This window comes from Vollenhovia emeryi, unplaced genomic scaffold (genome assembly GCF_000949405.1).
Source record: "Vollenhovia emeryi isolate VEMERY1.0 unplaced genomic scaffold, V.emery_V1.0 DF939144.1, whole genome shotgun sequence".
Lineage (NCBI taxonomy): Eukaryota > Metazoa > Arthropoda > Insecta > Hymenoptera > Formicidae > Vollenhovia > Vollenhovia emeryi.
Window position 1 is genome coordinate 475,047 of NW_011967222.1, and position 25,885 is coordinate 500,931.

General features: G+C 41.8%; 1 protein-coding gene across 5 annotated transcripts in view; it reads right to left on the reverse strand.

Moving 5' to 3' along the window:
• LOC105566474 (pumilio homolog 2) overlaps positions 1-25,885 on the reverse strand; it is a 124,046-nt gene that overhangs the window by 47,198 nt on the left and 50,963 nt on the right. For all 5 annotated transcript variants that reach the window (XM_012020517.1, XM_012020515.1, XM_012020518.1 and 2 more), the window contains exons 6-9: positions 24,498-24,609; positions 23,948-24,047; positions 23,733-23,860; positions 21,669-22,026 (exon numbers count right to left, since the gene is read on the reverse strand). In XM_012020517.1, coding sequence (XP_011875907.1) covers positions 21,669-22,026; positions 23,733-23,860; positions 23,948-24,047; positions 24,498-24,609 — 698 coding nt within the window. The remainder of the gene's footprint in view (positions 1-21,668; positions 22,027-23,732; positions 23,861-23,947; positions 24,048-24,497; positions 24,610-25,885) is intronic.

Sequence of the window (25,885 nt, forward strand, 5' to 3'; positions counted from 1 at the left end):
GGCTGCGCACTCTCCACGTCTCGCTTTCTCACGGAGGGTGAGGGAGAAGCAGGGCTGAGAACGTCCGCGGACGTCCGACAGCCAATCTTCTTTTCAAGGGTAAATACAAGTAGCGCGCTCGCCTCCTTTCGTCGACAGTGGTGAGGATTGCCCTTAAGGCTACAAGGATCGGGCACCGGCACCTTAAAAACACTGATTAAGACGAGCGAAAACGAAAGGGCGTGAAGAATAACAGCGGTGGAGAGAATGTATGCCGCTTGCGTTAATTTGATCATCTACAGAGGTTTTCTATGTCAAGGCGGACTTGATGAGGCTCTTGAACAATTCACCGCATAGTTTTGCAAACACTCAAAGCGGATAATAATAGAGATATATTAACAAGTAACACATATTTACACATACACAAAATTCTATTCTCGACATTTAACACGTGGATTTTCACGTGACCAAAAGCGATTCTTGCACCGGCGACGTAGACAAGATTCAAAATTTCCTAACACTGGCTCGTGCGCCCGAGTCGAGGTAAATGGCAGAAGATTAATAGCGTTGAACAGTGTAGAACACGCGCGGGCTGTTTCTCGCTTATTAGACCTCCAGAAATAAAACGGTAAGACTTAAAAGGGTAGGAAGGATGAAGGGCGGACAAAAGTCCGGGGCGCCGAGTTTCTTGCAGCCGCCGTTGGTCTCACATCCGCGTACACTCATGATCATGAATACGTGCTCGTGCACCTTTTCAATCTCCATCGTTCAGTCTCGCCGCGATATTCATTCTCGACCGACGTTATCGTCGAACTGCGATTATGAGGGAATTTCAACGCGGTTTCGTTTCGCAGAATTTCCCCCGACGGGTATAATACATTCGCGTCGATACGCGAGGAAGATGCACGCTTTAGATGCGAACGCTTTTCAAATCGAGCAAGCGGGCAATTCGGGAAAAGTACTCGAGTTCTGCAAAGCGACGCTAAGCGACCTACAAATCCTGAGAAATACGAGCGGCGTAAATGCGTAATCAATAATATTGTATCAAAGGCGAATTTTTTATATTCGTGAAAAAAAGGAACCAAGGCAAATTTAGGAATAAAGGCTCGATTGCACACCCCCTTTAAGCCCGAGAGGATCGATTCGCGTGTCGTTATCAAAATTAGGGCACGAGTTATTCGGGAATAAACTCGGGAGGGTTTACCGTCGATTATATCTACACCGCGGTGTAGAACGAAGTAGCGCTTCTAATGTGAATGATGCACGCAGGAATGTACGTAAAAAGTTGAGCAACACCAGCAAGAGTTTGATATTTATATAAAAACATGGAAAGTTTTTATTGCGCGCCCCGACTAAAACGCTTTAATGGGAATCGACCCATCGCACTCCCGTGCTCGGATCCTCGCGAATTGCATCGATCCATCGCGCTCAATTAATAACGGTCCACTCTGGAAAATCAGGCACCATCGTAAAAAATAACAATTGAACGCTTTAGTCGATCCCCTTTCGATAGGTGAACCCAAAATTTGTGAAAAAAAAATTCTACAACGCGGAGTATCAATTTACGAGTACATATATGCACGTCGATTCGCGAATCACGAGACGATTGTCGACGGCGAATCACAGTTGTGCACGGAACGTCCGCCAAATGTTGCTCGACGTAGAAATATTTATTCCATTTTCGACGCGTAAATATACAGCTCATGTTGACGAAAAAAAAAAGCCGAATTAAAACGTACTGTTTTAGAGAGAAACGGAAACACGCCGATTGTCGCGTTTTTAATATCACGAATAAGCATCGGAATTATTTTCCCGTGTCTTTGTAGTCGTGAAATTCAAAGCCGCGAAAGAAAACTGGATTTCAACGCAAGATTGAGTTTTCAACGCAAATAACTCCCTCGTAAAATATTAATTAATCAATCGTTTAATCTTCCCTCGATCTTTCTGCGCGGTCATTTGCATCTAAGCTCGTATCGCTCTTATATCTAACTCTAATGTATATAAACGCGTTAATGTGCGATTGTATCATAGCCAGAGAATGTGAAAACTTTCTACAGGCGGCGCGGAAGATCAGCAATCGATTATTACATTTATTACTTTCCGTAAGACTTAATGCACAGTGCTTTCTTACGTAGGCAATTGTCCATTTTCGACCATTACCTTGACCTTGCAGATCAATATTTTCCAGCGAAGCAAAATAAATTAAATGCCTCCCAAATGTACATTATATAATCCTTTTGCGCAACGGCTGACCGCATGGTTAAGGACGCCCGGAATAACGAAAATGTTAAATGACCAATCGCAAAAACGTGTTTTAGTATGCAACCGAGAGTTGGAAATGTCGTCACTTTACGAGAATGCGGCTTAAAGTCCCGGAACGGGAATCGAAACCATTAAAACGTCAGTTCGCAACGTTATGGGAAAATGTTTTCAGACTCGTGCGAGATGTTCTCGTGGATATTCTCGATCTTTTATCGAGCCAACTTTTCTCAGGAAAACCACTCACAGTTTGCGGATAATTAATAGCAATCGAAAACTGCTTTAGGCGAGAAAACAAATGACGATTGTATCCTTCCATCTCAACGAATGAAAGAATTTTGAGTGCGAAGCAACGACGATTGACGCGAAACGATAAACGGTCGAAGGAGAAAAAGTATCGGGGAGACCGAGTTGTAATTAAACGTGGTAGCATCAAGAACGATTTGACGCCAGTACACGACTAACAATAATTGAGCTTTCAATCGACCGTAACTGGCAACGCGTTTTTAACACAGAAAATTGATTGCGAAAAACATTACCTCAGCCAGGGGTCAGCGTGTGACACCACATGCCTCAGTGATCGAATTGGTGAGACCTAGGAGGTAGGGAAGTCTGGGTTCAAACCCTGGCTAAGGTAATATATTTCACAATAGATTTTCTGTATTAAAACACTGGCCGGTTAATGTCGACTAAAAGGCTTGATTATTAATATCTAGAATACTCGTTATTATACACTTGCTTGTTATTTAAATATCGTCGTTTCGCATAAATTTTCTACGATAAAAAATAACAATAATTAAGCTTCCAATCGACCATAACCGGCAACGTGTTTTTTACACAGAAAATTTACATGCCTCAGTGGTCGAATTGGTGAGACGCCCGCGTAAAGAGTAGGGAAGTCCAGGTTCGTCAAACCCTGGCCGAGGTAATATTTTTCGCAATAAATTTTCTGTGTTAAAAACACGCTGCCAGCCAATGGTCGATTGAAAGCCTAATTATTGTTAAACGTGGTTGATTACGCTGCATAATTAAAAGGAACCGTGAGTTTGTCGCACGTCCGCGTACGCGATACTGCACTCGTTGGGTTCAGCTAGCGTAGCAAAATTCGATCTCGATCGTCGCGTGGCCCTCGTACCTTATCGGCGGCGAGTCGCGCGACGAGAGCCTCCTTGAGCGGCCCCAGCCAATGGTGGGCCCCGACGAAACGCTTGTTCAGCAGTTTCGTGTGCGGGGCTGCCTGGGCATAGACCGCCTCCAGCTCGAGCACCACCATATCTTCACCCCTAGCCTCCTAGTTTCCCTCCTCTCTCTGGAGCTGGTCAGCCGGTTACAGTGGCCGTCCCGCCACGCACTGACATTTATCACGCACTCGACACAGCTCTCCCTTCGTATTCTCGTGCACATAAGTCGCTTTATCGCACGTGGAGGCGCACCACCGCGCGACCCTACGTTATACTGTCAGGCGTCCCGCATCATCCTTTCGGGAGCGAACCTGGGCCGCGGCCACGCACCTCTGCTAAATCGCACCCACCACCATCGCAGTGCCCGGCTCCTCTCTTCCGATTCACCGGATCATCGAGGGTGAAAACGAGGGGGGGAACGAACGAACGAAGAACTAATCACATTCTCGTTGAAAAAATGCGCCGCGTAGAGGATTCGCGCTGAGAATCGACGTCGGCGGGTTCCACGTGTCCCCGAGATTTCTAACCGCGCGCGACGGACACGAACGGTGTCGTTGCCCCGCGGTCGACCGCACTGCTGTCGCGTGCACACTTTCAGAAATTCTTCGCGACTTTCGTCGTCAATCCCCGAGAAAAATATCGGCCGGACTTCTCTCCCCGTCGCCGAACCACCGACCGTTCGGTGCGATCTCTCTTATCCCGTCGCGCGAATCACTGTGCTCGTTCGGCGCGATACGACTCGGTCAGTCGATTAAGAGAGAAAGAGAGAGGGTGGGGGAGGGAGGAGGGGAGAGAAAAAGACGGCAGAAAAAGCGGACGACGTAAAGCCGGGGTAAAGAGAGACCGCGCGGCGAGTAGTTCAACCCGGCGTGATCCGGTAAACCGCGCGCACTCGCAACGGCTGCCGCGTAGAAAGGCAGTCGAGAACTGACTGCCTCCTCTCTCAACGAACCTCCTCGCTCCCATGGCCCGAGCTTTGAGTGACGCGAGGCGACGCGAGGCGACGCGAAGCGACGCGACGCGACGCGACGCGACGCGCCGCGCCGTGCGGCTGGTGTGACGCGTACATCCCTCTCTCTTGCATCTCACTCCCCCTCTTTCCATCCACTCTATTCTCTCGCTTCTGCTCGCCCTCCTTCTCTCCCTCTCCTTCTCTCACGCTCGCCCTCCCTCTCTCTTTCTCTCTCTCTCTCTCCCTCGGTTCGCTGCTCCGCTTTTCTCCCTCCTCCTCCTCCGTTACACGCACTCTTTGACCGTCGTCTCGTCTCCCTCGCTCCCGCGGTCCGCGTGTCCCGGCTATCTCTGTCCATCTTCCGGCGCGCACTCCGTTTTCCCCCTCAGCTTGCATCGCGGTATGTACGTACGCGTGCACGTGCGCGCGTGTGTACGTGTACGTACGTACGTGTACGCGCGCGGCACAGCACGGACTAGAGCTCTATTCGTCGCAGGACCTGCCGAGAATACGGACCTGTCGCCCTCAGCTTCTTCACCCTCGACGCCTACCCCCCCGCTCTTCTCGAGCTTCTATACTCTTAACCGAGCGGCTACGACAAAGCCTAGAGCTTCCACAATATCCGATTTGCTGTCTCACTCTACCGCGTACTCGGGTCCGCGCGTTTCAAGTATCCAGATGATAGAAAAGAATACAAGACAAAGGGAGAGAGAAAGAATTTCGACTTCTCTTTTACGGCTCTCGCGCACCACAGGATTACTCGGAAAGTTATTTACTCGTACAAGAGGATTTGCCTCAAGTTTCTGAAATCTGTGTCTAAAAGCCACTCTCTACCGCTTATAAGTTTGTGTCATTTTCGCCACTCGAATCGCGTTTGTTTAATGTAGCATTTCGAGCGATTACATCCACCTAAATCAAGAAAGAATAATATTTTAACGTTCGTGTTAAACAGCTTTCATCAATTATACGCAATCGAGGTCGACATTAGAGATGATGCGGACGCTTACGGTAAAGTATATGTCCCAAGGGTTACTATTTACCCTCTTATTACGTATCTACTGTACACCGATCCACCAATACACCGCAGCTTCTCCAGAAAATAACACGAAAGAGATTCTCGGGATTTTCCAAGTATTTGTCTTTCATTAAAACATTTTCGTTCTGTAGTCCGAGCATTTCGTTCTTATCCTGCGATCTCCTCGCGCCTAGACACACGTTTAATAAGTAAAACTGATCTGCGAGAAAAACCGAGGTAAAAAATGTAATTTGTGTAAGAAACGTTTCGATTGGTGAATTCCAAAATTTCCGAGTCGAAAGAGTTCACGTGGAAATAATTAGAAACACCATAAACTACAAATTTTGCAACAATGATAAAAAGACATTCTGTATACCTCGTCGTTAGAGAATTTTTAATTTAAACTTGGGCTTCGTTGTTCGCGGTAATGCTAAAATATATTTCCGGTTTAAAAATGCAGCAGGGTAAGATATTTTAAGACTCGTTTGAAGAAAAACATTTGCCAAGTTCTGCGTGTAGCTAAAAACTGCGGTGTTACCGCGATGAAATTTTGCCCGACATCTGCCGCCTGATTCTACGCTACATTAACCCATTTGTGTATGTTAATGCACGCCGGATAACTTGTATGATCAACGGTTACCTATTAATTAACACTTAACAGCTGCAATCCGTTTCCGTAATTAATATAACGCGGTCGATTCCCAATGCAAAATGAATAACGACGAACAACGGCATCCGACGAGTTGGGATACAATCGTCGAGTAATTATTGCGCACGGCACCCTTACAAAGCCGCCGCAATAATCGCCAACGCGAATCGCGTTTTCTTCCACGTGGAGGCATGAGAAACGATGTTTCCCGAGATAACCCTTTCCCGATATATCCGCAATTCACAGTTCGCGAGTAATTGCTTGAATATGAATGACCCAAAGTGACTGTCGGAACGTAAACTTATTTATGAACACGGCGTACACGACCACGCAACACTGGTCTCCTACTACCTTGCAAGAAAAAAAATATTGTACGCACACATACCGTCAATTAGACAACACTGTACGTTGTAATCGCGAATTAACACTGTTCCTAGCACAAGTACTTCGGGTACTCGGCCATAAATTTAAATCCTCCGATGCAATTATTTGTTTTGTACAAAAGGAAAGAGGAGACAGTTCATTCAGAACAAACGCGAATTCTAAGCCCGCTAGGAGAATGCCAGGTTACCTTAATATAATTTCTGTACTAAGAGCGCTGAAATTATTTCGTGACATTTCCGCACTTATTTTCAGCTTACGTCAGGGCGAGATTTACTCAAATTAAAAAAGGAAATCCGCTCACATGCGACTGGCGAATCGTCATCGCTTCATTCGCGAATTTGTCAGATAATCGCGCTGAATAATTTAGATTCTGGGAGAAAGCTGTTACGTATCATGTAAACTCCGTGTAATTTTCAATATTGACAGACGTGCCTCGAGACTCCCTGGAACCTTTCTTCTCTTGCCCCTCTTCGTCAAAGCGCGTTCTCATTTTCTCTCGCTGCTTTCGTTACCCCCCTCCACCCCAAGTGCCTTTGAGGAGCGTATGCACCTCACCCTGGCTACCTGTACTTACGAGGGTGAAACAAAAGGGCGCGTACCCGCGAGAGTTCCACGAAATTCAAAAGAAGCCGGCTTCTAATCCCCCTCTCGACCACGTTTCCCCCCCCCCCCTCCCCATCGTGTCGGTCTCTACAACGTACGGCTACAACGGTGGTATTGTCGAGTGGTTTTGCGCTAAAAATCGGTAATTCGCTCACAAGTGAAAATAGCAACGACGTGGTGGAAATCGGTGAAAGACGGGTTCTCGTCGGCTGCGATTTTCACATCTCTTTCTCTCCCGCCGAATTAATGTTTTTCCTCTTTCCCCTTTTTTAACATTAGCGATTACCGTTTTAGTGCGCAAAACGAGCGTGATAAATTAACTATATGATTATCCACCTACGTAATATGGCCTTCATTAATTAATGGCACGCTGAATAATTTTTAAGCGTTCGTTCTTAAAGGGAAAAGTATTCGTGTGAGGAAAATTAGCTCGGGAAAGTTTTTCTTCTCGTAATGTCAATAAGAGCTCACACGAATGACGGGTATTGTACTCCAAGAGATTTAGTCGAATAAAAACGAAGAGTCCCCGTCTTTTCCCAGAATTCTCAGACAAATTGCAATTCTCGCGCTGGCCGTGTCATAATTTCGATAATGCGACGTATCGATCGTACCAAACTTGGAAAGTCCTCAAGAACAAAGAGATGTAAAATGACAGTAGGGCACGAAAGGGAACGAGGCACAAATGGCACGGTCTCGTCTCTTCCTTCCTTCTCACTCACTCCTCTCCCCCCCCCCTCTCTTTCTCTCTCACGTCATCGTCGTCGTCGATATATCTTGTCGACCATACGCAGCGGCCTATTGTCTCTTGAGGAATCCTCCCCTTTTCCTCATGCGCGCGGCCTCATATACACCAATATAGCGACACAGAACAGCCGCGAGATGGTGGACAGAGCCGCCATAAGCGGGTGAGGGCGATGACGTTATGAAAGGGAAGCGAAGGATACTCTTGGACGGCGGGTGGAAAAATTAAAAATGAGAACAAAAATACACATTGAAAGGGTGCGAAGGGTAGTACATGTACGAGAGAAGAAATACATAAGAAATATGTATACATAAATACATACAGATTACGTAAAATGGAATGTAACGGAGGCGAGGTGGGCAGTGCGTATCTTGATTTCGGTTTTAAAAAATTATAAAAATATTTGAGAAAAAGGAAAACGAGCTCTGCGCGTTTTAAAGTTTAAAAATCCTCGGGTTTTCATTTCTTCCGCTAATAAACTTGTGCATCGCCAACTAAAGTCGTAACTATTAAAAATTAAAACGCTTGAGAAAGAAAACGCGAGGAACTTAGATACACATTAAAGAGACTTATGTACACAAGAAGGAAACCAACTTCATCCCCCCCTTTTTTCTTCCTCTTTCCTACAGTTATTTTTATTAAACGTAGCTCCTAATGGCGAATAATACCGCCGCGGCGAGAAATTCCCCAAGTTTTTCGCAATTTCCCGCGCCCTTCTTCCCGGGGTGTTTTCAATTTCCCCGACTCTTCCCGATTTCCTCGCAGCAACCCCGATAAAGAACTCGAGTATCGTTGGCGTGCATTGCGTTGCGCGCCAACGAAAAAAAAAAAGATGACGAAGGGATGAGACGAGATGAAACGTAATGAGAAAGGAGGGTGAGATACGAGGAACGTAGGAAGGGAAGAAAGGGATAGGAAAGCCGGGACGCCGCGGTTGGTCCCTATCGGTCGCAACTACTCCATACCGTATTATTTACACGTCGGCAACTTTGCGCTGCCGTGCACCGTTGACCAAGTACATAAACGTATAAATATGCTTACCCGCGAGAATACATCGCGACACCGTGAGAAACGCGAGGCTGCGACGTGCGTGTGCGCGCATACCGGCCGACGACACGTTAAATTCAAACACGATTTCTGAAAGGCGAGACATTCGCGGCATCGGAGATACGCCCATTCGATACGCACTTGTCGGACTCGCCGAGGTGTGGTCATTGATTCCGAGTCACATTCCCGTGACGCGCGGGGGAGGAAATACGCCCGTACGCTACCCCAACGTACTTAAAGGGGCAAAGATACCGGAGAATCATCCAATTCATTTATCCATCGATGATTATAAATGCACAGTCTTTATAAAAATTATTCACACTTATTATATAAGTAGTATAAACTACTTGGCGTAGTTCATACCGTACTCTGTCTGCGTGAAACCATCTCGCGAAGAATACCGTTCGATTCAACGAGGTAAAATTTTTATATAAAAAATAATAAATTTTGTATAAATGTCCATTTTAGTTGGCGCAATTTGATGATATGTCATTACTTGTGTAGAGACGATAAAAGCGCATTTGTTTTTCTAACAAAATATATCCAAATAATTAAATTATATAATTCTTGATTGGGTGATACAAACTACTTGGCGTAGTTTATACCGTACTCTATCTGCGTAAAACCATCTCGCGAAGAATGCCGTTCGATTTAACGACGACCTGCGCCCATGAAATGTTGTTGCTTTTAAACAAATGCCGAAACAGCAACGCGAGAGAGAGGAGACGTCGCCCGAGGGGCATCGTTCTCTCCCGCCGATGGATGATTAACCAACCCGGCGAGATAAACGGCGACGTCGAAAGTTGAGAACCTCCGCATTCCGAGGGATAGATCAACACGCTAGTTCGCGTGTTATATGTATACCGGGCGCTCGTTGTGCCTCTCTTTCTCTCTCTTTCTTCCCCCTAGCTCTCAGTCGACTTGCCCCTTTCGCGCTCTTTCTCTCGGTCGTACCGCTTCCAACCCTCACGTGAGACACAGCCCACCGCAGCCACCGCCGCCACCCTCTAGAGTCTCTTATTATAATAAAAAATTTCCATGTGAACGCGGCTCGCGTATATAAATATACTTGGCGGTTGCGCTTAACTTAAAGTGCCCGACTGCACCTACCTATCTACCTACCCACCTACCTACCTACCTACCTACCCTAGCTACCTGTGTACATGCACCCGTGGCGTTGGCGTAATAAACGTCCTAGCTGGAACGCGCAGCGGGTGTTTTAATCGCGCTCGGAAAAAGGGATCGACGTAAAACGGCCGACCGATATTCGCCCATCGTTTCCCCCCTTTTCTCGTCGTTCATCGACGACGTTATCGCCGACAACGTGTACAAATTTCACCGTATGCAACCCACATCGAGGTCGTAAACCAGTTAGAAGAGAGGCCCCCAATATCAGTCGAGTCACACGTGGATGTTGGCGCACGATCAAGATCTATATACGCTACACGTGCGATCAATTTCCCTGATGTAGATTGAGATAATTTTCAACGACATCAATTACGGGATAAAATTCCGTGGCATAGTAATTGATTAGATATAAAAGCTCCAGATTGCGCTCGTATCGTATGTTACGTATGTTTTATTATATATTTAGCTTCTTTTATACCTTTTATTTTGTCGTACGGCCCTAATTTCAATTTATGCAACGTTTCTCGATTACAATAAGAAACAATTTTACGAAAAGGGCAAAAACCCAAGGGATACATCGCCAAATTTAAAGCACAATTTCAGCATAAAAGAGCGATCTATCTGTCGCGCTGAATCTCTTGAATTTTATCTGCGATTCGCGTAATTAGCAACATATAAAAAAAAATCCCCAGGATCCAATTTCAATGCAAATTGAAGTGCCTTTAATCGGAATAGACGGATCGTTAACCGCGAGAGAAGGCCTTGTTGAATTAGAAACGCAAAATCAACGCGCTTACCGGCAAAGTCAATAACGTATGCGCTCTTCCGCGAACTGAGATTTAACAGCGTAACGGAAAGAGAACGAGGCAGCGACGGTACTTGGTCACGATTTCCGAGGTCTTTGTCTCTCGCCGCCGAAGGCGGGACAAAAGAGGACGCGAATAAGGGGTCGCGACTGAGGAAGGGCTGGAGTGAAGGTGGAGTGACTGCGCAGAGCTCGAGTTGGTCTCTAGCCTAGATCTGACTCCGCGGGTAATCCAAGGTTTTAATTAGGATCCAGCCGTGGGAGAGACGCGCGGCGCACGCAGTCGTCCGCGTTCTTTCCAGACTAATGATCTTTCCTTCCCCGTTTGATTAATAACCCGCACGCGGGGTGATGCTCCCGCCCAGACCTATGCCACATTACGCGACGATAATGGAGTTGTGTTATCGATTCGCTGATATTTCACCGTCGCTCCCCGCGATCCGTCTCAAATGAAGTCGGTAATGAAATATTATTAATAATATACGAAATATTTCATTCGGATTGAAATATTAATTTGACGCGGGGCTGTACGTTTTCCTACTTTACAATTTATGTTATGTGAGTAAAATCCACAAAAAAACCGGAAAGTCTTACATAGAACTTGAATTTTGCAAAAATAAAAGAACTTGAAATTATTAAGTTATCTCGATTAAAATTAATATTTTAAGATTAATAAAGTGTTCAGGAAATAGAAACATAAGAAATCTCTTTAACTCGTAGTGATCGAATTGGTGAGACGCCCGCCTACAGAGTAGGGAAGTCCAGGTTCAAATCCTGGCTGAGGTAATATTCAATATTAAAAATCAAGCTTTTTAGTCGACATTAACCGGCCAATGTTTTAATACAGAAAATTTATTGCGAAAAATATTACCTCAGCCAGGGTTTGAACCTGGACTTCCCTACACTCTAGACGGGCGTCTCACCAATTCGATCACTGAGGCATGCGAGTCAAAGGAGATTTCCATGTTTATATTTTCTGAACACTTCCTATCAATCTTAAAATATTAAGAAAATGTTTAGAAAACACGATATTGATATTATTATACAATGTGATTTTTACACAATCGTGCTTTCAATTGTTGGTTAAGATCTAAATTTGCTGCAATTTTCTCAACGCAAAAGAATTCTTTATTCAAAATTCGCGAATGTACAGAAGGCATGGACAGACAGTTAAACTCGGGCTCATCACGATTCTACCTACGTCGATAAAATATTACTATTAATATTATTATTTCCTTCATTTCTTCCGATAAAATTTTTTGCTTGACTGTTTGGAGATAACATTTTAATATAAAAAAATAATAAAGCACCTAGTTTGTATAAATATTCAGTACAGTTGGCACCATTTAATGGTGCTTTAATGGTATTATCATTATTTTTGTAGAGAAGATACTTGGACGGGGGGGGGAGATAAAAAACATTTTTGTTTTTTAAAGATATCCAAATGATTAAATTATATAATTCTTGATTGGATAATTCTACCCACGTCGATAATGCATACAATACAGATCTACCCCCTTTTAAATTTGTGCGACGATTCGACTGGATGAGTCATCGGTCGATTTTCCGCGCGCGAACGTGATAAGGTGATAAATTTCAATAAGGTGAAACCTTGACCTTCCTTCATCCGTCCCGTCTATCACCGGGACACGGGATGCCGGCGAGAATGTTATACGGCGCGATTTCCGTCTGAATGTAAACAAATCGAAAGAACTGATATTGCGAGTCAATATTTACATTACAATAGAAAATTTTTAATCGCCGTGAAAAAGGAAAAAACGAGAATAAAATGTTTCACTTTATATATTATTTTCTAGTTTAAACGCCGAAAATGATCAGACGATATTTTGAACAATTTCAAATAAACCGGTAACAATAAAGTGCTGATAAACGTAAACTTGAAACAATTTAAAACGACTCTCGTTTGCTTGATAATCGCCGATCTATCTCTTAATGGATACCGTTCGGAATGAAGAAATCTCGTAAAACAAATACCGAGCGCGTTTGTAAGAGTAAAAAATAATGAGGTAAAATATGTTTGTGCGTGTGTGCGCTAAAATAGCATACGTCAAGAACATCCAAGTTTCCACAGTCCCTGTGTGAAGCCGTTGTAGCGGCTCAATATAGTCAACAGAGACCACCATAATAAAGCCCCTACAGTTTGCTACTCCCGCTTGATTATTTATAGAAAAGAGTTCACGAGAGAAAAAAATTATACCGTTACTTCCCAACTCTCTCGCGTAATAACAATAAAGGTAAAGACATAAAAGTCCCGCGCATTTAATCGACACGAACAGCAATTCTCTTCCGAGAGACTCGTCTCGGAAGCAGCAGAGACGGGACCTTCTCTGACCTTCGACCCGTCTCTCCTCACGCGCGGATTTTCGTGTTGGCGGGCTCGATGTGCGTAAATTTTGCAAGACTATGACGAGTGCCGCGACGCCGGCGAATCGTCGAGGCAGGTGTCGGAAAAATGAAGAAGCGCGCTTGTCTGACTCGGCAAAAATTACCGCACGCAGCTCGCGGAATGCAATCCATCAACGACAGATCCTTGGGTGCGTCGAAGCGGGCCGGAAGGGGTAAATGCCTTCCCTCCCCCAACGCTACGAAGATGCAGGAACGCGAAGAGACTTGACATTCGTGCTGCATTTGAAAAAATTTACCTAATAAAACCTACCGTTAGTAAAATGATAATTAATACAAATGTGTCTCAACGACTGACGCGTGTTAAATAAAAAGATAAATCGTGTATACGAGTAACGGACGCATTTAGAAAATGTCTTGCCCGCATCGCGGTAAGCGCAAGGCAAATTACGCAGCATTTTTCCGGCGAGAGAAAATTAAATATCGAGTCGCTGATAAATCGAGAACGGCACGAGAAAACAGTGGCACCTCTCGGTGGCTCTCTTCCGGGCACGTCTATGTCAGAGTGAATCACTCAGCGTGAAAAATGGCGGAACGGCGACGAAGGCGCGAGGGAAAGGGAGCCGCGCAGCCAGCTTTGCCGTAGCCGAGGTATGGCCGGTTATGTTATGTAAGGACGCCAAAAATATCGCCGAATGAGTGACAAGCACTTGGCCTATTCGGCCGTATTCGTTGTCAGACAATTCGAGACACACGAGGCGATTATTCGCAAAGGTATCCCCGTCTGGACCGATCGCCCGAGCCAGGTAATCCGCAGATTTGTCCGATCTACAAGGACGTAAATATCCTATTTATAGTACAATACAATTGGACGCTGATAAGTTTCTTTTCAGTCTTGAAGATTTTACGGACAGTTAAATCGGTTACTTCCAAACCGATCGTGAGACGCGACAGTTTAAAAAAAAACTCCTAAAATCACCTAAAGATCCAGAAAGCAACACTCTAAATATAGTTTTCCGATCAAGTCGAGGGCGGGTTTGTTCTACAATTAGCGTAAATATCGAAAGAAGTCATCGTTTTACCCTGCATTTTCCACGTTTTAACACATCTTGACATTTTAAGCCCGAAATCAAAATTGGGTTTTTAAGGGGAAGATTCTCTTGAAATCGATCGAAGAATGAGGTTGCATTAGCTATTTTAAAGCTTATTTACGTGCAATCGGATCAAATATTTCAGTCCGCTTATTAGATTAAGTAAATTTCACATCGCGCGACGCATCCAAATCGCCTGACACTCGAAAACTAACGACAGCGAAATCCAGTTCTGACAGTGCACGACGAACTTCATGTCCGACTGTCAATCGCAGCGGTCGGTTTGGCACGGATTCCACGAAAAAAAAAGAAAGCTAAAGGTTGCGAAAATTGGTTTTCACTTGTAACTACTAACAAGTATTCGCAAAAGGTATCCCGATTATTTTCACAAACCCAAGTAATTGATGACGAACGAACGAAAACACCGAGCGTTTTAAATTGTACTTTAAGTATGCTACATGGTCGAATTGAAAAAAAATGTAATAGATGCCTTCTAATCTGAGCTCGCGGCGAAAGAAACTGCTTTTTCCTAAAATACACGGTTAAAAATAAAAAACTAAAAGGGTAAGAAGGGAACAAGTGTGACAAAATTATATTAATGATGTTCTGTGTTTACATCCTTTATAAACTGTCGATGGCTTTATAGTGGATGCGATAGAAAATACGCGCTTTACGGAATACCCCCCCCCCCCGACGGAAGACAGATTAAAATGTCGAACGGGAAGAGGCGAGAGGAGACGGTCTACGAGGCGATAAATAAAAATCGGCGAGTATCGAGCTATCGAGCAAACGATATGAGAAGCAGGTCACGCGGAAAATCCAAGATCGATGGGTGAAATGCGCGAGCGGAGGATACGTTGAGCGCGTCGAGATGGAATCTTGGAATTCCCGGACGCAAAACGCCGGGAAATGATTTCGTGCCCCGAAGATTGTAACCTTCGGGCACGATGATACAGATTTTCATCAGGAGGAAGAGTCATTGCACTTTATGCTGAATGGGCAGCGAGTCAACAACCCGTCCTGTCTCTCTCGCTCTGTCTGTCCATGTATGCGTTTACACCACACCTTCACGGCCTCCTCCTCTTTCCTCTCTCTTTCTCGTTCTCTTTCCGAGAGGAGGAGGAAAAACGCGGCGGGGAGACGGAAAAGGGAGAAGAAGGAAAGGCCGGTGGGAGCCCGGCAGAGGGTGGAGAAGGGGCTGGTAGAGAGATGGTCTGGGAATCGCTTCATGCATCGAGGAGCACGAGCGCTCGCGTAATAACACGATCAGAAGGCGAGCGAGCACCGTCTCTCACGCGTGCACGCACTTTTCGTGCGCCGACACGTGTGACTCTCCCTCACGTTGTACGCGTCGCTATCGGAAAGAAAGCCGAGGCGCGGGGCGCATGTAACGCGCACCATAATCCTCGTCCCGCGCCCGCGACGAGCACGACGACCGTCCTATTTTTATATGTACAGCGGCGCGCACAGGACGCGCGACGCGCGTCGCGAAAATCTCGGCGTGCCGCGCCGACAACGGCTAAGGGAGACTCCAAGGTCGACCTTTTTTTACCGAGTGAGGTAATTCAAGGTACGAAGTGCGCGGCTAGATGATCACAGCCCGTAGACAAATCTCGCCGCTCCGTGCCTCGAATTATATCGGTGACTGCAAGACGTCTGACGGGAGTACACAGTATGTCTTATCTCTCTCTCTCAATTTTCTCGGGTGGAATCTCACTCTTTTGGAGCACTCGAAGAAACAATGAAAATACCGCCAGTCCGGATGGAGATGAAATTTCACTTTTTGAAAGAGTGCCGTATTTACTTGGATTGAGTCTTTAATTCTGAAAAGAGTGCTGTGTTTTGCCTTAACCGATTATTGTTAACAGTATCAAATTCTTGGACGAGAGCTTCGCTATTGTTTGCTCACTATGATCATCGCATGTAGAGGCTGTATTCTAATTTCGCAGTCACTACTGAAAATCTATAATTTATGCAACAGTTTCGCTTATTCTGCTGATTGTCGCGGAAGAACCCAGTCCGTGACGGAGTTCCTTATATACCGGGCTATCGTAATCTTACTTACTTACGAGTTCGGCGGCCATCTAGTGGCGGAATACCGTACTTTAAGTTGGAGTAAATTTTGGAGCGTTAACGACTTCACTTTAAAAATAAGAGTAAAACTCTTCACTTTTTGCCTTAGAGTGAATTAATTCACTCGATTAGAGCAAATGTTCATTCGAATAGAGCGAAGTGGTCAGCGACACCGTGACTCGAGTGAAAATTTCACTCGAAATATTTTAGAGTCTATCGAGAGGAAGAATTCGCGAGACATTTTTAGAAATCTCACTTTCTCATCATTTTTCATACACAAAAGAAATATTTGGGCGTTGCACGATACCTATTCCAATTTGATGCTCTTAACGACGGGAGAGAAAAAATTTGTCATTCCTCCTTGGGCCGCCTCGACGTAAAACATGCATTAAAGTCCAATTTTTTTTCCCTTATGGAAAATTCTCGGTGACTAGGAAGATTAAGCGTACTGTCGTGTTTGGCCAGAAAAATGGGCTCACTCTTGCCCTAAGCGGTACGTGCGTCCACGGAAGTACAACTCGTTCGTCGCGTAAAATTAATACGGAGTGCCGTGTCGCGTCTATCTTTTTCCAGACATCTAGTCCCGGCCTACGGTCGCCGGCGACTTTACGCCGCATTTTGCGTTCTCATCGAGGCGTGAGGAGACGCCGAGCGAGGGTAAGAAGAGGAAGAGAGAGAAAGAGAGAGGGGCGAAGACCGAGAAGATCGGCAGCGCGGTACTTTTCACAGCGTTAGCAAAATATCTCAATCCTCTCTTGCGTGACAATATTTTCGGGACGTATTCGGAAATCTTCAGGCATATCTCCAAGCAAACGGATAAATATAGAGGAAAGTCCCCTATTATGAGATAGACTCGTAAAATGAAATGGCGCAATTTTTTTACATCCAATTTCACAAATCATTTTTCGCAATTACACGCACGATCTACTAATGAATTTTTCACGAAACAGATTTCACTCCATGGGCAATAAATTCATGGTGGAACCAACAGATGACGCCTATTAATTTAGCAGACATCCCGCTATCTCATATTAGGAGCCTATCACGTAATAGAGGCCTCTCCTCTACTTGTCAATATCTACTGGGTATTTTACGTACGTGTTTTTTTTATAATTAACAGAGAGATGCTGACAAATATTCTCAACGTGGTACACGCGGTAGCATTGTAGATGATAGTCAACTCGCCTCTTCTCCGCGCGGAAACCGCTGTCGCGGCTTTTTCCCCCACGAACAATGGCCACCGCTTGCAACCATTTCCCGTAGACGAGAAAGCGTTACAATCGTTGCCTCGGTTTACACTCGTGGTTCTGCCGCTTCAATTCTCCGTCACTACGAGTCACTCTTGTACGCTCTTTATAAAAAAAAAGGGACCGCGAGAGCGTGGGATATTATCGAGAGAGGTGCCGCCGCGATGAGACTTTGTCAATTTTCGAAAAGACTTATGAACGACAGAAATCTAAATAACGGCACAATTAATATCGCGGCGAGAATGCGCGCTCCATGACATGCCTGAGTTGGAGCACTTGACGAGATGCAGGACCACCGCTCTCCGGCGGTACCGATATACTTGCCGTTCTATTTTCTGAATAGGCACTCAAAGTAGACACGTCGAGGAGCTGTCACTCAATGATTTATACGTTCGTCCACGGCCGCCACGTCTCTCTTTAAAACCCGCGCGCGGATCGCCAGTAGTCATTATCGACACACGAGGACCGCTTTTGTGGGGTGAAGAATGGAAAAAGTATGTCCTCGAGAATGTACGTTATCAAGGCCGCGAGGCTATCACTGCCGGCCGGCCGAAAAGACGAGCAAAAAGCGCGCCCATTTGGTTAAAATGTCACACGCGGCCTATCTCGTGTCTCACGTCATTAAGCCACAGGCAAGGACATATCCTAAAATAAGATGAGGGGTTCAATGGATCGTTTTTACTCGGAAACGTGGGGGTTCGGATCAACTAGAAGAATAAATGAGATAGACTATTTATCCTTGCCGATAATACACCCTGATCGCATATGAAAGACGAAGATGCAAGATAGATGAATGTACGAATCGAAGCCAAACTAGTCGATTCTGTCATCGAGAACGGACGGACGAACGAATAGGACGTCACATGACGCACGTGCGCAAAACGACGTGGCTATTTTCTCTGGCTTGGCTATACTCGAAAATAGTAATGCTTTAATCGCGTCTCATTCGAGTGCGACTAGAGGCCAGGAAGTAATTCACCGTTTCAATTCTATTTCGCATTCAGACTGATCTGGAATCACCGTCACCGTAGTCATTTGTTACAAAAGAATAACGTCAAAATCGTTGTAAATGTCATTACGCAGTTGAAAAGTTTGCGTTAAATTTAACAGATATCGCACGTCCCAAACGATCCACACAAATGTTTGTGTTAATTTAACATAATATGAATATGTTAAATGATTACACTAATACTCTGTTAATATTTTAACGCAAAATAAATGCAATTTCAAAATAATTTGCAATAAATTTTGTGTAAAATTAGCACATTCTTTAATGACAAAATGAAATTTAAAAAATGTAGTTTTTTACATTTTACAGATGTAATAAGTTAAATGACGGTTCGAAATCACTCTCACTTATGTTATATAGAATAAAATCACCATTTTATTCTGTAAATTTTAACAGATAAATCTTGTTAATAATAATATAGAACATATGTATTGTGTAAGATTAAAGAGTAAGTACACATTGTGTTGTTTTAACATTTCTTTTCAGTATTTTAATAATTTTATGTTTGAGGTCAATTAACACAAGAGCAATATGTTAAATTAACACATGAATGTGTTAAACATTTAACACAAAAATTTTAACCGGTAATTTTTTAACAAGAAAACACAAATTTCCCAACTGTGTAGGATATTGTTAGACTAAACACAGTAGTTATCCTAGAGACTATTGATAGTCAAGTCGCTGAATCTTTTGATAAATACGTAAGGAATGCTAATGTTTCCCCCTTATTAAAATAAAATTTGCAGTTTCTTTAATTTTTCCCCAGGATTCGCTTTTCTTAAAAGTTTTCTTCAACTTTATAAATGTATAACATCGCGGTAAACATTCATGGCAAATAAAATTCATACTAATTTAAACTGCAGCAAGATTGATCACTTTGCAAATCATTTTTTTTCATTTCAAGAGATGAAAAAAAGTTGATGAAAGTACCCGATATAAAAGCTGGACGCTTGATGGCAAGTCCCGCAATGTCTTTTGCATGATTACATTTGAAATCTTCAGTAACTTACTTCGAGGAATCGTGCGAAACTAGAAAAATTTTCCCGGAAGAAAAACCGCGCGAGAAAAGTGCGGCGACAAAGCTAAGCGGTACAAATCGGGAGTGTGCTCCTCAAAAGAGCGAGCATTTAACTACATAATCGAGAGATTAATCTCTCCGTAATAACTGCATTACGGCATTGCAACGTGGCATCGTAACCGTTTTATAACTCAGAGAAAAATTCTTTGTAAATTAACATTATTAACGTTCAGGTAAATCCGTTTGATCGTCGTATGAATACTAGGAAAGAGAGAGAGAGATATTTTTTTAGTCTGTCTTGTATGCATATATAATACTTGTACTACAAAGTAAATTGGTATAATCGTACAGTCAGAAAAATTTGTGTTTTCTTGTTAAAAAAAACATGCCGGTTAAAATTTTTATGTCAAATGTTTAACACATTATGTGTTATTTTAACATATTGCTCTTGTGTTAATTGATCTCAAATGTAAAATTATTAAAATAAGTAAAAAGAAATGTTAAAACAACGCAATGTGTACGTATTTTTTATCTTACACAATACATATGTTCTATATTATTAGTAACAAGATTTATCTGTTGAAATTTACAGAATAAAATGTTGATTTTATTCTATAACATAAGTAAGAGTGATTTCGAACCGTCATTTAACTTATTACATCTGTAAAATGAAAAAATTACATTTTTAAATTTCATTTTGTCATTAAAAAGTGTTAATTTTACACAAAATTTATTATTTTATTTAAATTTTTTTTACCGGGTCAAAAACACGGTTTCGAGAAAAACGCGTTTAAAGCTTGAAATAATGCAATACGTGAAATAACGGTTAGCATGAACTATATGGTATCATGTTTTCAAGTCACACCAATGCGAATTTTTATGAAAAGTGTCAACATTTATAAGTCTTATTTAATTTTTATTTAATATTATATTATTCCACACTTTTAAATTTTCTATTTTTAACGTTATGGTAATCTCTTTAGATCACGATTGAAAAGGACCAAAACCAATGGTCGAAACGTCGCACTATTAATATACATATATTAAACCTGAGTCAATTAAGATCGACACAAATTTATTTTATTTATAAGCCCGTTCAACCCATAAAAACCTATAGCAAAATAAGATACAGTGTAAAAATAGGCCCTGTAGGCGCACAGCGCTACAGAGCGCTCATGCAAACAAATTCCAGCACCGTAAATATTAAAAATTTTGACTTCGGGCATTGAAAATACCATATTTTATACTTCAAACTTCAATTTAAAAAAGTAAAAAAAAGACATTTTAATAGTGTACCCCCCTTAAACGTATAATAATGAAGCATAAACGTGTATTGGGAAAAACGTTTCTAATAAACAAATATACTGATCGAACATATAAACACATTTGTGTTTAAACGTATAATAGCGAACCCTAATGTATATTTGTACGTAGTTAGTTTTCACCACTTATAAAGCGATATTTTAAACCTAGTGCATATCATAAATTTCATTTGTAAATAAAATATAGAGGTGCATTTTCAATAATTCTTTTCGTACTAAATTATAATCTACATTGTCACTTTTCCTTCAATCGCGATGTTTTGTTTGGTATTTAATTTGCTGTAGAATAACTATCGAATTTACTATTAATAGCACAAACTGTACACAACTTTGTTATTACAACGTATTGCGTAATTAAGTTAAAAAAAATTAAAATAGAGCTGAATAAAAACCTATTAACCTATTAATTTAACCAAGCTTCAAAACCTTTCACATAATACATTTTATTTTAGATTTATTAAAATATTTTATCATGTTAACCTCATCGCGTGTTATTTAATAATTTATAATTTTTGTAATTTTCCTATTATCAATTAGCATTAAGATGGTGAATGAGTGTTCAACAGGAATAATATAACGTCGGGAATTCGCGCAGTGTGTTCAACAATTGGTACTAAAAAGACTTTCGCAGTCTGCGTTTGCAAACTTTGCAACGAAATTGTCTTATATTTCTACCCAAATAATGTCGACAACATTCGTTTGTTTCATTTTGCGCGACGACGGGCGCACAAGTCTCTCTCCGTTCGGTAGCGCCTAGAAAAGGGAAAAAAAAGAAAGCCAAAAAGCTAGACTAGACTTACCTGGACGTCAAAGTGCGTAGGGGTGTCTTGCGGCTGCGGAGGACCTTGTTGCTGTTGCTGTTGCTGCGAGGGTGGTGGGCCCTGAGGCGGCGGCGGAGCTTGCGCCCCAAAGAGCTGCGCAGCGTGCGAGTGCGGATGTTGTAGATGATGAGTCGGCGGCGCCTGGTGATGCTGCAGATGGTGCGGTGGTGCCGGCGCAAATGCCGCCATAAAATGTTCCTCGCTGCCGACAACGTCGATTCCGGGTTTCAGCAGCACGACGTTAGCACCACCACTGGCGCTCGCAGCCAGAGTAGCGGCAGCATTCTTTTGAAATTCCTCTTCGCCTGGTGACGGCTGTCGGCTCCCAGGTGTGCGGCTGCAACAGAGATATAATAATCAATCGGATTGGCTAAAGAGCATAACAATAGCTAACTTATTGTTAGATTAAATTGTATGTACAAAAAGTAATTAAATTAAGTAGGTAATAGCTTTGTTCACCTACATCGATTACAATAAATATTTAGTCACAGTTGAAACAAGTCTACAAGTTGATAGTAAGCATGAGAATCATATATTATTTTTTCTGTATAAAGAAACTGACGTGATTTTCTCAAGAGCAATTGTAAACGGCAACTGTAAATGTCAAGGACCTCATTGCAAGTGACGAACGAACGCGATGTGCTCAGCGAACATAAAATCAATTTCCAAAGCTAAATTTATAATAAACACATTGATTTTAACGTGCAGCGCCGTTTCTGAAGTTATTTTTTCTCAACTATTGAATTTTATATTCAATTATACAAACTCTTTGTTATTTAGTTCCTTTAATATTATTTTTGACTAATAGAATCATTATCTGGTTAGAAGTAAATACAGAAAGGCTTATTTCCATTATGTATGTTAAGAGTTGAAAATCCCTACAATAAATCCACTGAAATAATAATTTCACAAAGAAACATTAAACTCAAGATTCCACATATACGCAATCGATTACGTGTCATGTAACGGCGCACTTTGCATAATGCGGCATACGTAACAGGCAATCTGCAGGTTAGACGACTCGCCTTACATCCCATGAGAAAAGAAAGTATAATACTTATGAACATCAACGATGAAATAATGTCATTATCATAATGACATGGATAATAACGTTCCTCCTATTAATTTTCTTCTCCAATGCATCGAGGAAACGCGACAAATATATGTGTTTATTTAGATCTGATACGGATACCCTCAATTAAAAAAGATCGAAACAAAGTCATCCTCAGACCTATTCCAAGTTTTCTACCTTTTTGTTAACTATGATTTAGAAGTAAGACTTAAAACCGTACTCTCAAGCCCTCCAATGCATTTTTGAAAACTTTAATCTACTGGGATTTGAACTGAATAAAGTAATTTAATTTAATAAAAATAGAAGAATATTTCTATTCGCTGTACAGAATGCGAGCAAACAGCGCGCAGACGCAATAGAAGCAGAAAAACAACGTCGGTAACGTCGTTGTCGATTGTGTTTTCTATCGTGAACTACTGATGGCGCAACATTACTGAGAATTGAGCGAAGAGCTATCGCGAAAAGAACCAAGAAAATGTGATGTTACAGACCATGTGTAGAGCATGACCCCTGTCACCTATCGCTATTTTATTAGGATAATTACAACAGATACAACAAATAAAAAGTTACATATCCCTCATCATAAAATATAGCGACAAATCATAGCTCTTGCTGCGCTGCAATAATGAATTATTCGATGGCTCATACATACTCTTATGAATTATACTACGATTTTTGTCCTAATGTTTTAAACTCCTTTCAAAGTTATTTTTTAGAAAAACAAACCTAAACAAAAATTAAAACATTAGTATACAAATAAAAATAAATACAAAAGATTTTTCTTCACTTAATCACTTTGCCAAAATCTTAATTTCGAGATTAATTGCAGGGATTTGATTCTAAACATTAAAATATCGCAAAAAGCGAACAAGATCAACGTCACGTTGGTCTGTGTTTCAAGAGATAATATGAGATAAACACATCGTGCTTGATATTAAATAATTTAACCAGCAAAACATAGTGGAACTTACTTAAATCCTTTGTCGTCGTCTAAACCATTTTGCGAAGCTAATCCATTACCCTGTGGTCCAGTATCATCTTTTGTGCTATCGAAAGGACTTGCTGAACCTTTTTCTTTTTCTTTCTTGTCTCCATCATTCTGTATATAGAAAACCAAAATAAAATAACAGTACATATAAACATAAAAGGCTAGATAATAGAGTTTACATAATCATATAATACTCACCAATCTCAAAGACACCATTCGTTGTTCCAAATCTTTTGGTGTAGTGGGACTCGATCCAAGAACGTATTCAACCATTTTGACCCCCAAACCACCTGTTTCACTGTAAGAAAGACAATGCATTGTTAATAATATCGCTAGTGGAATAGCACAAGCACAGACTGAAAAAAATATTATAGAAACTTGAAATCTTTCTCTCGAAACTTATCGAATACTTTACAGTCTACTCTCATTCAACAAACATTTCGCCAACGTGTGTTTTCACGACAATCTTTGTGTAATTTTAATATCAATCATCATAATCACTTAACGATACTTTCACTGAAATTTTATTAGAATAAAACCAACTTGATCAAACTATACACAATATTTTGTCATCTATATGTAGATAAATAATCCTTAAATGTTAGTTTGTAAACTTTCACGTTCTTACAAGTAGAAGTTATCAATGTCTCGACATTGAAGCAGATATTGCGTTTTATTTTGGCGTTCAGAATCTACCGGCAAAAACATGTAACACACGGGAACAATACAACAACATAAAAACACGAACCTGCTCCTAGGACTAAGCACTGTTCCGACTTCTGACGCCTGGTGGTGATATCCCGTTCCAACTCCCACACGTCTGCCCGTACCCATTGAAATTGGTTGAGACACCGCATGATCTGTGAAGGACAAACACACGTAACAATATTTACATAGATTACTTGTGCGATACACAAAGACATATTTCTTTAAGTAAGACGAACTGACACAATTCAAATTCAAGTCCCAATAATAGCGAATATTTTTCTTCGATTGGCCATGTATATTACGATTTGCAGAAACGGAGAAACTCTAACTTTTCGTCTTTAAATATCGGATTTGTCCTAAGATACTCTTTGGTATATTGTATATTTAAAAGTTGTTAATTGAACACAAAAGTTCATCGAAAAACTTGTCCGATTCCCAATGATTAGCCAATTTAAATATAAAGCATTGTATAAATGACGCAATAAGGAATAGTGTTCTCTATTTGAAAAAACCAGTGTACACATGCTACTACTCCCAACACAAATACGAGTCCATATACAGGAGGATCAATAGACACAAATATGTATATATACACGAAACATATATCGTCAAGAAATAGCCTTCTCTTGCAATTTGTACATGATTTCGCAACTTTTATTCGAGCTTTGCATTTCTATGCGCTTCTCGCATGTGTCGCTATACTTCTGAATTCTACAAAAAATAGACACCGCGCATGAAAAAACTAAATAAAAAAAAATTTATTTAATAAAACAGAAAAAGATCACGTATTATCAAGTTTCTGCAATTTTTCAGAGCAACACAAGTAATCTTCATCTTTCAGATGTTCTTCTCTGCGGTTATATTGGATTACGACATCAAAGGTAAAGTTTTTTAACTCAAATACAGTCGTGAATTAAAGACCTGAGGAATTTTAAAATACTTCGGAGAAAAACAAGGTACTAGATTACAAGACACATTTGTGAAACATATTTTTATAAATCCGATTCCTTGACTCGCATTCATAGATAGAAAAGGATTCATTTAAATTCTGAAATTGACAACAGGTTTCTTCAGAGAGAACTTTATGAATACGAAAAGAAAGAGGAAGACAGAGGAGAAACAACGGGCAGAATTTATTCAAATAGATATTTGATCCATCGAGAAGCCATCGAGAAGCAACCACGGTCATTATCGAACAAGATTTTATTCACCACAGGGTTCTCACATAGATAGAGATATTTTTTTGCTCTTTCACCCGCGCGACCCTATGTGATGCCAGTACAACCACGGTACAACTAATAGGTCCACCTCGTCATTTGTTTTGTTTTGCGTCGATTCCTTCAGCGTATTCAACATTTTATGGATCCAGCCGATGAGAGAACAGCTGTATGTGTGGTGGAGCATCAAAGCTACACATACAACTACAGT